Below are 14,797 nucleotides of genomic sequence, written 5' to 3' on the forward strand. Positions count from 1 at the left end.
CGGTCGGTCCAGCACTCACTGGCAGATGCTGTTGGGGCTGAAGAGATGCTGACCGTCGGGTAACAGCAGGACGGGGAACAAGGGGTGAGAGAAGTGAACGACCGCTTTCTCTGTTAGACAAAAACACAAAGAAACATGTAAAAGCGCAAAAACACTCTGAGCAAATACACCCATACAAAAGCACTCAAATGTACCACAGTAATAAATACTATAGTACTGTGGTATTACCATAAATACAAAAATGTGACCCTGCAGCACAAAAGCAGTCATAAGCAGCACAGCTATATTTGTAGCAATAGCCAACAATACATTGTATGGCTCAAAATTATACATTTTTCTTTTATGCCAAAAATCATTAGGATATTAAGTAAAGATCATGTTCCATGAAAATAATTCGTAAATTTTCTACCGTAAATATAACAAAACTTAATTTTTGATTAGTAATATGTATTGCTAAGAACTTCATTTGAACAACTTTAAAGGTGATTTTCTCAATATTGTTATATTTTTTGCACCCTCAGATTCCAGATTTTCAAATAGTTGCATCTCAGACAAATACTGTCCGATCATAACAAACCATACATCAATGGAAATCTTATCTATTCAGCTTTCAGATGCAGTATAAATCTCAATTTTACAAAACTGACACTTATGACTGATTTTGTTGTCCAAAGTCACATATATGGGATATAGTACTATGATGTTATATACTATGGTACTTTTTTGTTTGCTATATTCTTTGACAGCTGCATTACTATCAAAAGCATGCTATTATCAGTCAGACTGAAACTAACAGACTCGGTATCTGGATTATAAGGAGCACAAACAGCAGAAGATCAACAGAAAGTTCTCTCACCCTCGTGGCTGACCGCTTCTATGTCACATTTCACTCCATTGAGTTCCAGCGACGCAAGCACTTTAATACAGTGCGGGTTCCCGTCGGTGATATACAGCTTCATTTGACCCTCTGTCACTTCACGACGCTCCTGAATGAATCTACTTTGACAGATCAGACAGACACACCGAGAACAGTGAACACCACCGGTATACGTTTCGAGTATTTACGCTGATGCAACCGTGCGTCAAACCACGTGGCCGCGTCAGAGGAAATTGTAGTTTTTAATCGTCGCTCGTTCTTCTCAACCGCCGTGAATTCTTGCTGGCGGGAAACTACAATACCCATAATGCAACAGTGTAGGCGTGAACCTTCCGTCATGGCAGCGTTAAGTTCATTGGTTAAAGAGCCGAGCGCCTGGATATAATTGGTCAATGCCGTTATCAAATCCTCAAATCAGTGCGCACGACTTTTATTTTAATATTTACTGTTTATGTTCTGAGAATTTCCATTTCAGCTCTCAGTGGAATATGAATTTGTTAATGTTTTCTAGAATCTATAACCTGGTCCAAAAGTCGGAGATGACTAGCTTCTCTTTTGCATTATTTTCTAGTTTAATACACAATTGTTCTTTACACTTTTATTATCAGTACAACAAACTGAAAGTATTCCAAGAAAAACTTACATACAAATAGAGCAGAATCTGAACTATGTCTTTGGTCTTTTGTACATATGTAGTCTCTAAACGAGGGACTGAAGGTGATTTTGTAGTTTATGTAAATTGTTCAGTATTTCATTTAGAATAACCTATAATGTTTATATGTTTTAGCAAACATTTATACATTTTCCCGTTTTAGTTTCGAGATTTTAAGGTTTTTACACCAGTAATCTTGCAAAAAAAAAAAAAAAGGGGGCTTTTAATTATTTATATGCATATTTATATTCGTGTTTATGTTTATATTTATATTTAGAATAGTCCCAAAATCTGAGATGACTACTAAAATGCAATATTTTGCCTTATTTTGTCATTTAATACACAATTATTCATTGCAATATGTTTTATAATCTGCATGACAAAATGAAAATGTAAAATCTTACCTAAAAGTGCAGAATCAGAAATATTTATTTTTCATTTGTTTATAGGCCACCATGACATTTCTTTATTTTCATTTTATTTTATTTTATTTTATTTTATTTTATTTTATTTTATTTTATTTTATTTTATTTTATTTTATTTTATTTTATTTTATTTTATTTTATTTTATTTTATTTTAATTAATGTATTTATTCTTTCTTTCTTTCTGTTCTGTTCTATTCTATTCTGTTCTATTCTATTCTATATTTCAAAACCTATCAAAACATAGCCTATCTATCCATAATGTATGAAAATGTTTTTTTAAACATAAATTATTTAAACATTGTTTATTTACCATTTTCTTTCATCAGAAAAAAAAAAAAAGGACAGTTTTCAGGCTTAATTAGCAATATTGTCAAAAGCATCACACATTACAATCGTGCAGGAACCAGATAAATAAACAAACTAGACCAATAACACCGGCTTATATAGCCGCTCTCTGGTTGGCTCTTCTCTGTCACGTGACAGCGCCCAAACAGCCCCGCCCCTCCGCCGAACGGAGGCCGCTCTGAGAGTTTGAGCTCGAGCGCAGTCCGGTTCACCGACACCTGGAATAAAGCGCGGATGCACCTGCAGTTACCGGTAAGCCCCGAGCACAGCATCACAGCTCATAAACAAACACATTTACGACCATCAACTATTTAATAGTACAAGAAATATCAATCATTTATACAACACTAAAAAAAGTGGTATAAACAAATAGCCTAGATAAAAACATCCATCATTTGCATGCCCTATATAGAGATAAAACATTTAATTATTAATTACTTAACCATTCCTACTTAATCATACGTATTTTGCATTGTCTAGTTATTAGAAAGTGTAAAGTGTGCATATTATTTAAGTAGAAATCTGTACATGTAGTCTCTAAATGATGTGTTTTAATAGTTTATTAGTAATTAATTTAACATAATGTACATGTTTAGTAAACATTTATTTAGTGCAGCCAGTAACAATGTGGCTTGTTTCGTAACAATGTGCATTTTTTAAGATAATTGTGATGTTATCTAATATTTTAAACTCTCTCTCTCTTAGTATTCATATGCACACTCGACCGATATGGGTTTTCTGTGGTTGAATTATTCTTGAATTGTTGCATTTGGTGACATGTCATGATGATATCTTCGACTTGCTCTAAGTGAGACTCTCGCTGCGCTGTCACTTCAATCTGAGAGGAACCATCGAGTCGTGAGAGACGATGTGGGTTGCATGAGATTCAGTGAAATATATGACACGAGTGTAATCTATAAACTAAGATAAACTCACAGACGGATGGCGTTTCACTGCTTTGAGACTCTTTCACTTCTAAACAGATATAATATGACACAAATGAGTCGCTAGGCATCATATAGTAAGAGTTAAGAGCTGTAAATTGAACACGGAGAGCAGCTCTTTGACTTTTAATGGCAATTTTGTCAAATTTGAGCACGGTTGAGACGTTCGTGTGAGAAGCAGGAAATGAAGATTTGTAATCTCTAGAAGAAATAATTGAGATATTTCTGATTTATGAGAGTTTTTGCAGGCCGTCTGGAGTCTGATCTGGTACCAGGAGCAGCATTGTGTTCATTTGTGCAACGTTTAACGTGAAATTGCGTAACAATCTCTCGCACGACTGGAGGACAAAGCAAATGCTCTTTCCTGTAAAGTCATAAATCTGGTGCATAAACGGTTTCTTTCTGAAAATCCCATGAATGAAGCAGATTATTTTTTGCAGCGTTTCCTCGGCTGTTAGTTTCAGGTTGACTGTGGCTTTATCATCTCGTCAGAACGCCTGCTGTTTTTCTGCATTTGTCCATCCGGTTTGTTTCATGACACGAAACGTGTCCTAAAGCACACACATGCTCAGACACCGCATGTTATCTCTTATATTTATGAATATTCTGCATAATTATAACATGACCTTTCAGCCACAACCTGCGATTTTAGGTTTATTTCACTGACTGTACTACTTCAGTTTTTCTCAAGATCTTTCTGCATTGTCTTCTGCATTAAATCACATATGATTGCTGCCTCGGTTCAGTTCCTATATAAACAGGAAGAGGAAATATGCCGTAAAACATTTCAACCTACTAAACTTGAAACTTCAGGTTAGTTGCTGCCCTACTTTTATAAAGTGCTGCCAAAGTTCATTGCACTTTCTTTACCAGCAAGTTAAAACTCTAAATGCTCATGCAATCGTGACAGAAATGATCAAATGGATGAAAACAAAGGCAAAATCATATTTTATTGTGTAGGATTATGAACAAACGCACTTGTGTTCGACTGATTGATCATTTTATCTGAGTTGTGTTTCTTTAAAGCAACAAGCAGTTGAGTATTTTAGGAGCATGATAAAAAACTGTAAGGATGCAATGAAAAGGTATCAAATAATAGACTTTTAACTATAAACAAGCCCAAATATATATATATACTGTAAAGTTGAAGTTGCTGTGAATAAAACAGATTATAGATTATAGTCTTTTCACGTTTTAATTCAATGTGCGTTTTGGTGATTCTTTGTAACTGCTTTTGTAGCAATTTGTAAGTGAAAATAGTTTCAATGCATTTTTGTGTGTGTGTGGGGGCATTATTTATGGGACTCTTATTTTGAAACATCAATGATTTACTACAACCCTCTACAAAATATTACAATATAAACACCATCAATAAGCATCGTCACAATTCATCAACAGTAAATTATAAGCGATCTGTTGGCATAAATGCATGCTATTTATTGATTGCTGGCTATATTGCAATTCCCATTTTCATCCACAAATTTAAAATTATAATTAAGATGTTTGTTATGCCTTTTAAGATGTTTATATTTTTTAAATTTCATATTTATATTTTTATAAATGACTTTAAAATTCATTTAAATTGCCATTTATTTATTTATTTTTCGTTGCATGCTTCTAAATGTATTTTACGGTTCGCACACATCTATTTTAGTGAAAGCTTGCATTGTCAAGCCCTAAAAAGCCAGTTTAGATGGTCAAAACCACAGACACCAATGATTTTATGATCTACTTATACATGTATGAGCATGTATCTTTAACTGCAGTGTGCAGTTTGTGTCGGATGCGTCTCTTTTTAGCTGTGGGTCGATCACTGTGTGAGCGCTATGTTCAAAAGATCGTAATGGAAAAACCTCACAGCCATGGGGCTCTTCCTGCAGGACACACACACACACACTAAATGAGGACACATCAGACTTCTGTTATTTTTATATAAAGCTAATTATAACGACTACAGACTAAACCAAACCCTAAAAGATCTCTGGTATCACTTTACTCAAAGCCTTTATATAAAATCATTTGAATGCATTAACTAAATATGCCTCGTTATGCACCTTATAATGCATTGTATGATCTCATGAATAATTGCAATCAAAGTTATAATGCATTATAATACACTGTTACACCTTCAGAAAGTATAATGCATTAAAAGACATCACAAACAAACTTTCAGATTTTAATATGCATTATATATATATATATAGAGAGAGAGTATATAAAGACTTGAAGTGTTTTTATTCAATTAAATCGCATTTATTTCATTAATATTTCATCAAAATGATTAATACTTAATGAAATATTTTATTTAAGAGCAGTTTTTCTGATTGAGCGTGTATCCAAAAGGAGTTTTTGTCAGATTTAACCTGCAGCTAAAGCTAAATAAATACAAACGCATCTGATAAAGCTTCAGCATCCAGCAGAGACGCTCAGAGACATTTAGAGCAGATTATGAGCTAAAGCTTTACATCACAGCAATATAATTCATTAAATTAGCTCGACTAATGCCTATTGGGCTTGTCACACTTGTGTGTTTGGGGCTTTGTGTTTCTGTTTCTTATTTCGCACATTAGTATTTCACACTGTTTATCGCTGTTGCCATTAAAATTCAGAGTTAGTACCACCAGAGCAGGACACTGTTATTTATATAATAATATAGTTTTTATTCATATTTTGAAATTCTTCATTATTTAGTCATTTTAATAGCTTTTTTTTTTTTTTTTTAGTTTTAAATAGTTTTTATTTCAGTTCCAGCCGGTGCATTTCGGTCAGTAATTTTTAATCCTTTCATGTTTATTTCATTTATAATTTTCCTTTAAGGTTTTTCATCTAATATTTACATTTTATTTCAGCTTTCATTTAACAAAAATGTTTTTTAACAGTTTTAGTTTTTTTTAACGCTAACAACACAGGGACAGGACTTTATAAGCCAGCTTTTAAAGCGGTGTTAACTATTAATGCATATTATATATTCAATATTATTCGTGCAAAACTCAAGCTTTAACACAGGGTTAAATGTTACTCATTAAATACTGTTGGATGACCACTGTAGAGTAAAGTGAGAAAGGCTTATGCTTTTTGTGATGCAAATACTGTCATTTTTCCATCAGCTGTATTTGCACAGTTGACATGTGCCTCATTTGCATGTTATCAGCCCTCGTTCTGTATAAATGATGCCTGTGGCTCTCTGAGCTGTTGGATGTGATAGTTATGATCTCTATAAAGAGCTGTGTGTCAGAGTTTTACTTTCATTACAGAAACTACAGATGAACTACATTTAGACTCATGTTTTTAAAAGAAGTCTCACCAAAGGCTGCATTTATTTGATCAAAAATAGTGAAATATTATTACAATCTAAAATAGCTGTTTTCTATGTGAATATCTGTTAAACTGTAATTTATTTCTGTGATGCGCAGCTGTATTTTCAGCATCATTACTGCAGTCTTCAGTGTCACATTATCTTCAGAAATCATTCTAATATGCTGATTTGCTGCTCGAGAAACATTTCTGATTATTATCAATGTTGAAAACAGTTGTGCTGCTCAATATTTTTGTGGATACATTTTATTTTTCAGGATTCACAGATGAATAGAAAGTCTAAAAGAACAGCATTTATTTGAAATGGAAACTTTTGTAGCATTATAAACATCTTTACTGTCGCTTTTGATCGATTTAATGCATCCTCAAAGAATAAAAGTCTTACAGACCTGTATTTAACACAGAATAATTCGAGAAGTTGAGAGGCCGCAGCTGTTTAATGCTCATTCTCAGAATGAACACAGTTTAATGGCTGTTCCCTGAAATTGCATAATGATGACTAGTTAAGTTTGTGAAATCTCTAGTTTGTGGGTCACGACCAAATGTGACGTGTTTGTTTAGCAGCTCAGATGTTTAACCATAAGTTTACCGCCATCAGATGCGCTTGTATTATTAGACATGGTTTCTGACGCAGTGTGTGTGGTTGTGTATTTGTGGTTGAACGGGAATACATAAAGAGGTAAATGGCACACTGCAGCAGCCACAACCTCATACCTCAATCCATATTACCTGATCAACTCGACAATATAGACAGAAAACACACACACACACACACGGATAACAGTGCAGCTGATCAGTTCGCATCAGTGATTCATTGATTTGTGCTCGCTGTGTGTTTGTAGACACCAGGACTCATCTACACAACACTAGTCACATGTGTGCACTGCACAAAGTACACACTTCAGAGTGGACAACAGCAGAGTTTTGACACGCAAACACAATGCAGTCATACACTATGTGCCTGTAAACAAGGTTAATCAATTAATTCACCAGTCAAACGGATGATAATGAGTCATTGTACAGTGACCGAACAACATTGTGTTCCCTTATATGTGTGTGTGTGTGTGTGTGTGTGTGCGCGTGAGTTTTTGTGTGTGTGTGTGTGTGTTTGAGAGGGTGTGTGTGTGTGTGTGTACCTGTGTTTCTATTCAGGTGGGGACTTAAACCTGAATACACACAGACTCATGGGCACTCGTGTCACGGGTAAACAAGCTAATAAATCACACAGAATGTAAAAAGTTTTTTGAAAATCTAAAAATGCCTGTAGTTTCCTGTAAGGGGTACGGTCTGTACAGTAGAAAAACCATTACGCCTATGGAGAGTCCCTACAAGAATAGCAAACCAGTCATATGTGTGTGTGTGTGTGTGTGCTGGTATATATGGTTTATGAGGACACAAATGTGTATAATAACATGGGTACTACAATGTAAACATGGTTTATGAGGACACTTCCTGTGTCCCGGTAAAACAAAAGGCTTAAAAAACATACTAAACGGTGTTTTATGAAATTCAAAAATGCCTGTAGTCTCCTGTAAGGGGTAGGTTTAGGTGTAGGGTTGGTGTAGGGCAATAGAATATATGATCTGTACAGTAGAAAAACCATTACGCCTATGGAGAGTCCCCGTAAACTACAAATGCCAGACTGTGTGTGTGTGTGTGTGTGTGTGTGTGAGGGTGTGTGTGTAGGCTAAATGTCTTGCCGATCTGAGATCATCGAAGACAAACACCAAAGCAAAGCCTCTAATTATGAAGACAGTGAAAGCGAGTGTACGAATGTCCCAATCTTTGCATCACATCAAGCAATATCATCTTCCACGACTGACCAATCAGCTGCGCTGAAATATTTCAGGTGGAATTCTATTGGTGGATTCTGACACACAGATCCGGAGCAACACGGCAACAGGGCAGAAAGAGTGAAGGGCAAAAGTGGAGCTCATTGTCACATCAACAACACGATCACACACACACACCGCCCATATCTCACACACAAACTTTTCTGAATGTTGAAGTTTTAGTAGTAGCTTCTGTCATCATTCACTTGCTCTCGTGTCGATGAGAAACACAGAAGGAGATGTTTAGCAGAATGTTCACGCTGCACTTTTGAATACATATGACGTGTGCTGTTATTTTAGAACGTATTAGAAACTTTGTAGAAAAGCCCTAGCAACCACCCAGAACACCTTGACAACCACCTGGCAACTACCTAGAACACTTTAGAAACGTAATAGAAACACCTAGCAACTGTATAGCAGGTCCTGGCAACCGCACACAGCACCGCTCACACTTTCTTTCACAGATGTGAAATCTAGTGTAACATTATTTTAACGTTAGCGTGTAGTGTTCAGATGCTGCGGCGTGTGTTGGGATGGAATCGTGTCTGGTTTTCTCTCTATCTTCATGTAAAGGCAGGCGTGAGATCGGTGACCTTCACTCTTGGCACAGATGGAGCTTACAGCAGATTTGAGCCGCTCTGTAGGAAATCACTCTGTTTTTGTGTCTGTGTGTGTGTGTTTGTCTGTCTGTCTGTGAGTGAGTGAGTGAGTGTGTGAGTGTGTGTGTGAGTGTGAAAGAGTGTGTGAGTGTGTGTGTGTGTGTGTGTGTGTGTGTGTGTGTGTTTTGTCCGTGAGTGTGTTTGTGTGTCTGCTTTTGTATGTGTGTGTGTGTGTGTTTTTGTCTGTGTGTGTCTGTTTTTGTCTGCGAGTGTTTGTTTGTGTGTGTGTGTGTGTGTGTACTGGTTTTTGTGGTTTACGGGGACAAAAATTGTATAATAACATGGGTATGACAGAGGTATTACAATTTGAAGGTGGTTTATGAGGACACTGTCTATGTCCCCGTAATTCAAAAGGCTTAAAAAACATGGTGTTTTTTTGAAAATCTAAAAATGCCTGTAGTCTCCTGTAAGGGGTAGGGTTAGGTGTAGGGTTGGTGTAGAGCGATAGAATATACGGTCTGTACAGTAGAAGAAGCATTACGCCTATGGAGAGTCCCCACAAGGATAGCAAACCAGACGTGTGTGTGTCTCTGTGTGTGTCTGTTTTTGTCTCTGTGTGTGTGTGTGTGTGTTTGTTTTTGAGTGTGTGTTTGTGTGTCTGTTTTTGTCTCTGTGTGTGTGTGTGTGTGTGTTTGTTTTGAGTGTGTGTTTGTGTGTCTGTTTTTGTCTGCGAGTGTGTGTTCTTTAGCATATGTGTTAACAGTGAGTCAGGCTGGCATCCATCTGCGCTCAGTGAATGATGAAGGAAAGCGGTCTCTGTGTGTTTTCTGGTTAAGTTCTCGCTGCTGGAGCCGCTGTGAGTCTGTTGGACTCTGGTGCTGGTGAAGTGCGTGTGGTTTCCTGTTTTCTGCACGTTGCGTCTCATCTCCTTGTTTCTCGCAGAGACAGTATAGTTTTCTCTTGCTATCACACACAACTGCATTACTCTGATATTATAAGAGGCCTGTGTGATAGAATCAGTGCAGAGACACACGGAGAGTCCGAGAGCATGAACTGAATATCTGAGATTCAAAACCACATTTAAAAAGTTTATTTTATTTGTTTAATTTAATTTTATTAAGAGCATTTTAAAATCCTAAATAATCTTTTTCTATTATAAAGAACCTTTTGTGCATTTGAAAGCTTCCAGGGACGTTAAAGGCTCTTGATGGAGCCATCAATGCCAAATGATTTTTAATAGTTTAAGTAAAAGAATCATTGCACACTTTACAGCAGATGAGACAATGCAACTCAACTTATTATGTTGCTAAAATAATTTGTAATGCAAACAATTAACAAGAGGTGCTAAAGCATTTTCTCTTGTGGTCTCAGACGTTTGGAGCCTGTGTTACATTAAGGGTCACTTAACATTCTGCTTTATAGTGAGGATTATCAGAACATGCTGGGGATTATCAGTTAACCCACCAACCACACACACACACACACACACTCATGTTGTGTTTCCATGTTTTAAGGGTTAATTCCATAGGCGTAATGGTTTCTCTACTGTACAAACTGTATTTTCTTACCCTGAACCTACCCCTCACACAAAACTACAGGCATTTTAGATTCTCAAAACATTTAATTCTGTGTGATATATAAGCAGTTTTTCTCATGGAGACCAAAAAATGTCCCCACAAGGTCAAGGATTTTGGATATTGCTATCTTTTTGGAAACATTTGGTCCCTATAATGTAGGAAATAAAAGTCACACACACACACTGAATGTCTGTGTTAAAAGCCTTTCTGTGTTATACAGCACACAGTCTCTCAGTCCATCAGCCATCAGTTCACACACCACAAATACCAGCGCCGCATTAATACCTGCATCAGCGCCTTATCAGATTATTGTTGTAAATCACTTTTATTGTCAGACGTAAAATATAAAAGCCCCCCTGAGTTTTTAATGTAATATTTCAATATAGTACATTTAAAATATATATATATATATATATATATATACAGTGGGTCAAAAAAGTATTTGGTCAGCCACCAATTGTGCAAGTTCTCCCACTTAAAAAGATGAGAGAGGCCTGTAATTTTCATCATAGGTATACCTCAACTATGAGAGACACAATGAGAAGAAAAATCCAGAAAATCACATTGTAGGATTTTTAAAGAATTTATTTGCAAATTATGGTGGAAAATAAGTATTTGGTCAATAACAAAATTTCATCTCAATACTTTGTTATATACCCTTTGTTGGCAATGACAGAGGTCAAACGTTTTCTGTAAGTCTTCACAAGGTTTTCACACACTGTTGCTGGTATTTTGGCCCATTCCTCCATGCAGATCTCCTCTATTGCAGATTCAGTCTTCCCAGCCTGGTGCAGGTCTACAATTGTGTTTCTGGTGTCCTTTGACAGCTCTTTGGTCTTGGCCATGGTGGAGTTTGGAGTTGGACTGTTTGAGGTTGTGGACAGGTGTCTTTTATACTGATAACGAGTTCAAACCGATGCCATTAATACAGGTAACGAGTGGAGGACAGAGGAGCCTCTTAAAGAAGAAGTTACAGGTCTGTGAGAGCCAGAAATCTTGCTTGTTTGTAGGTGACCAAATACTTATTTTACCGAGGAATTTACCAATTAATTCTTTAAAAATCCTACAATGTGATTTTCTGGATTTTTTTTTTCCTCATTTTGTCTCTCATAGTTGAGGTATACCTATGATGAAAATTACAGGCCTCTCTCATCTTTTTAAGTGGGAGAACTTGCACAATTGGTGGCTGACTAAATACTTTTTTGCCCCACTGTATATATATATATATATATTTTACACACATTTTCAAAACTTTGCCTCTTTTTTCAAAACTTTGCACACAAATCCAAGAATGCCTCGCATCTCTTTCAAAATGAAGCACTGCATTCAAAATATCACAAACACATCTCAAAAGCAAACGTTTGCACACACCTTGCCATAATATTAACTCCTGTTAATAAAATATTTAATAATTTTAGTCAGTATTTAATTTTTAATTTAATTTTTAAAAATAATTTAATTAATTATTAACTTTTCATCAACTCACAAACCCCAGTTTGGGAAACCCTGCAACTACACAATGTGTTTTGTCTAGAAATATGTTTTGTCAGAGGGGAATTTAATTTAGAACTGATATTAGACCAATATATTGGCCAAACTAATTAATTGTAAAAATTTTAATTTTTTTTTTTTTTTTACTATTTTCTGCTTATTTTGAAAAATAAAAGAATAATTTTTTGTTCAATAAATATACTGTCATTAAAATGTTAATATAAAAAATATTTTAAAATACTGTAACAAAATCATTTTAAAAAGTAAAAGAATAATTGAATATATATTTACAGTAGTAACAACAAATGATATTATATGATATGATTAATATCACGTTTTTAAATATGATGGTTTCATTCTAAACATGGTGATTATCTCTAATATGGACACCTAACATAATATATGATATTTACCATATGAATCTAACCATGTCATGTCAACAAATGGAAAAGTCAGCGATCTATTAATTATCATGTTAATTACTGTGCGCAACAGCAGGGGCGCTTTTACCCCAAATACCATACTTATACATATTCTTACGTTATTTAAAAACATTCGCTTTAATTATCTTAAACAAAACTGAAAATTGTTGCATTAATTAATGCATTAATTTTAGCGATTCTCATTTGCTACTTAAATTTTAAAAAACATCAAATATTAGATCAAGTGAGCACAGAATCAACTTTGCGCTGCTGCGCGCGATCGAGTCAAGGTTCAGACAAATTTACACGTGCACCTTGAAAAGCGGATGTTTTGGAAAGTGCCACGCCACATTTTTGTGCCATCTACTGCTTTAGAGGACAATAATATCAAAGGTGCCTTTAGCCCCGTTGTACCCTATATATTATATTGTGAGTGTAACACGCCTTCCTGTTTCAGATCATGGCACTCGTATCGTCTCGCTCCGGTGGTGTCCTTGTCCAGTTATCACCCTCCGTGTGTCTCTGAGAGGAACCATGATGTCGGGAAGCTGGCGCCGTGGAACCGTGATCTCGGGGTCCAGGCTGGGCAGTACCGTGGTTCTGGAGGCTCAGTATGATTACTCGTACCGCGCCGCCGACGGCCGTCTGGTCTCCATACACGAGGGCGAGCGCTTTGTGCTGCTGAAGAAGACCAATGCAGACTGGTGGCAGGCGCGGAGGATCGGGGTCGGAGCGAAGGTCAAACCCATATATGTGCCGGCGACGTACGTCATTGAGCTGCCTATCAGCCAGTTCCGCCCCTCGCTGGCCTCCAGCCAATCAGCATGTGAGACCTTCAAGATGATCCCACGAGGTTCCCTCACACCCTGCATGCAAACGCACGGCTCAGGTAGATCTCATCTTTATAAGTACACTACCATTCAAGTTTGAGGTCGGGTTTTACATTAAAGGGTTAGTTCACCCAAAAATAAAAATTCTGTCATAAATTACTCACCCTCATGTCGCAAGGTCATTGCACACTGAGTCCGAAATCGTATTTTTTTTCCGCTACGGATGCGAAAACGCAGAAAATCGAACCTGGACCGAATTTTTTTATGATGGACGAAAGTTTCGGAGGCAGTGTGTAAATGTAATTGACACGACGTGAGGTCGTATTTATTTTTTAACGTGCAAAATTTCGGCTGGCGTAATCATCACACAAATTATGTTATTATTGTTTTTTTGCACACAAAAGTATTCTCATAGCTTCGTAAAGTTTCTGTGTGTTGATCGTGGTAATATCCTTGCTGTGTATGAAGGATCGGAGAGATCTCGGATTTAATCAAAAATATCTTACCTTCCGAAGATGACGAAGGTCTTACGGGTTTGGAGTAATTAATGACAGAATTTTAATTTTTGGGTGAACTATCCCTTTAACTGTTGCCTCCTGGTGAGATGACCTGTCCAACTCAATCCGAGCAGCATCTTCAAGAATCGGCTAAAACACATCTCTTCCATCTTTATTTGACCCTCAAACTCTAGCAGTTTCTTTTCTAATTCTATTTTATCTATTTGTTTTCTTTTTTGTTTTAAAAAAAAAAACACTTGACCCTCGAACACTTGCACATTCTATTTATTTTCTGCTTGCTTTCTTTTAAAAAAAGGCCTCTAGCTTTCACTAGCTTTCTCTATTCTTTTTTCTATTCTATCTATCTACTTTTTTCTTTTTATTTATTATATAATTTAAAATAAACCTTGCTACGTGTACTGTGTTAAGCTAACCGAGACTCGTCACAGCACTTGCATATCATTGCTCTTTTGTTGGTTTCTCATTTGTAAGTCGCTTTTGATAAATGCATCTGCTAAATGACTAAATGTAATGTTTTTTGAAAGAAGCCTCTTCTGCTCGCAGTCTGCATTTATTTGATCAAAAATACAGTAAAAATTGTGAAATATTATTACAATTTAAAATAGCTGTTTTCTATGTGAATATCTGTTAAACTGTAATTTATTTCTGTGATGCGCAGCTGTATTTTCAGCATCATTACTCCAGTCTTCAGTGTCACATGATCTTCAGAAATTATTCTAATATGCTGATTTGCTGCTCAAGAAACATTTCTGAGAAACAAACTGTTCGCATTATCACTCAAAAATGCACCTGAAAGTGCAAAAGAACATACATTTTGGAGGAACGGTTGCTTTAAGCTCAAATTTTCCCCCCTGTTTTAAGTTAATAGTTTGGTCAAATAAAACAAATATTTATTTTATTAAATTATTTTATTATTATTATTTATTATTTTATTAATATTTTAATATATTTAGTATTTTATTTAAAAAA

The 14,797-nt window shown here is 35.9% G+C and overlaps 1 protein-coding gene across 2 annotated transcripts in view; it reads left to right on the top strand.

Annotated features, from left to right (window-relative positions):
* Window positions 1–2,457: 2,457 nt before the first annotated feature.
* arhgap9 (Rho GTPase activating protein 9) overlaps window positions 2,458–14,797 on the top strand; it is a 46,280-nt gene continuing 33,940 nt past the window's right edge. For both annotated transcript variants that reach the window (XM_058778950.1, XM_058778951.1), the window contains exons 1-2: window positions 2,458–2,552; window positions 12,938–13,369. In XM_058778950.1, the coding sequence (XP_058634933.1) occupies window positions 13,015–13,369 (355 nt within the window). In that variant the 5' untranslated portion in view covers window positions 2,458–2,552; window positions 12,938–13,014. The remainder of the gene's footprint in view (window positions 2,553–12,937; window positions 13,370–14,797) is intronic.

The sequence above is a fragment of the Onychostoma macrolepis genome, chromosome 06 (genome assembly GCF_012432095.1).
Source record: "Onychostoma macrolepis isolate SWU-2019 chromosome 06, ASM1243209v1, whole genome shotgun sequence".
Taxonomy (NCBI): Eukaryota; Metazoa; Chordata; class Actinopteri; order Cypriniformes; family Cyprinidae; genus Onychostoma; species Onychostoma macrolepis.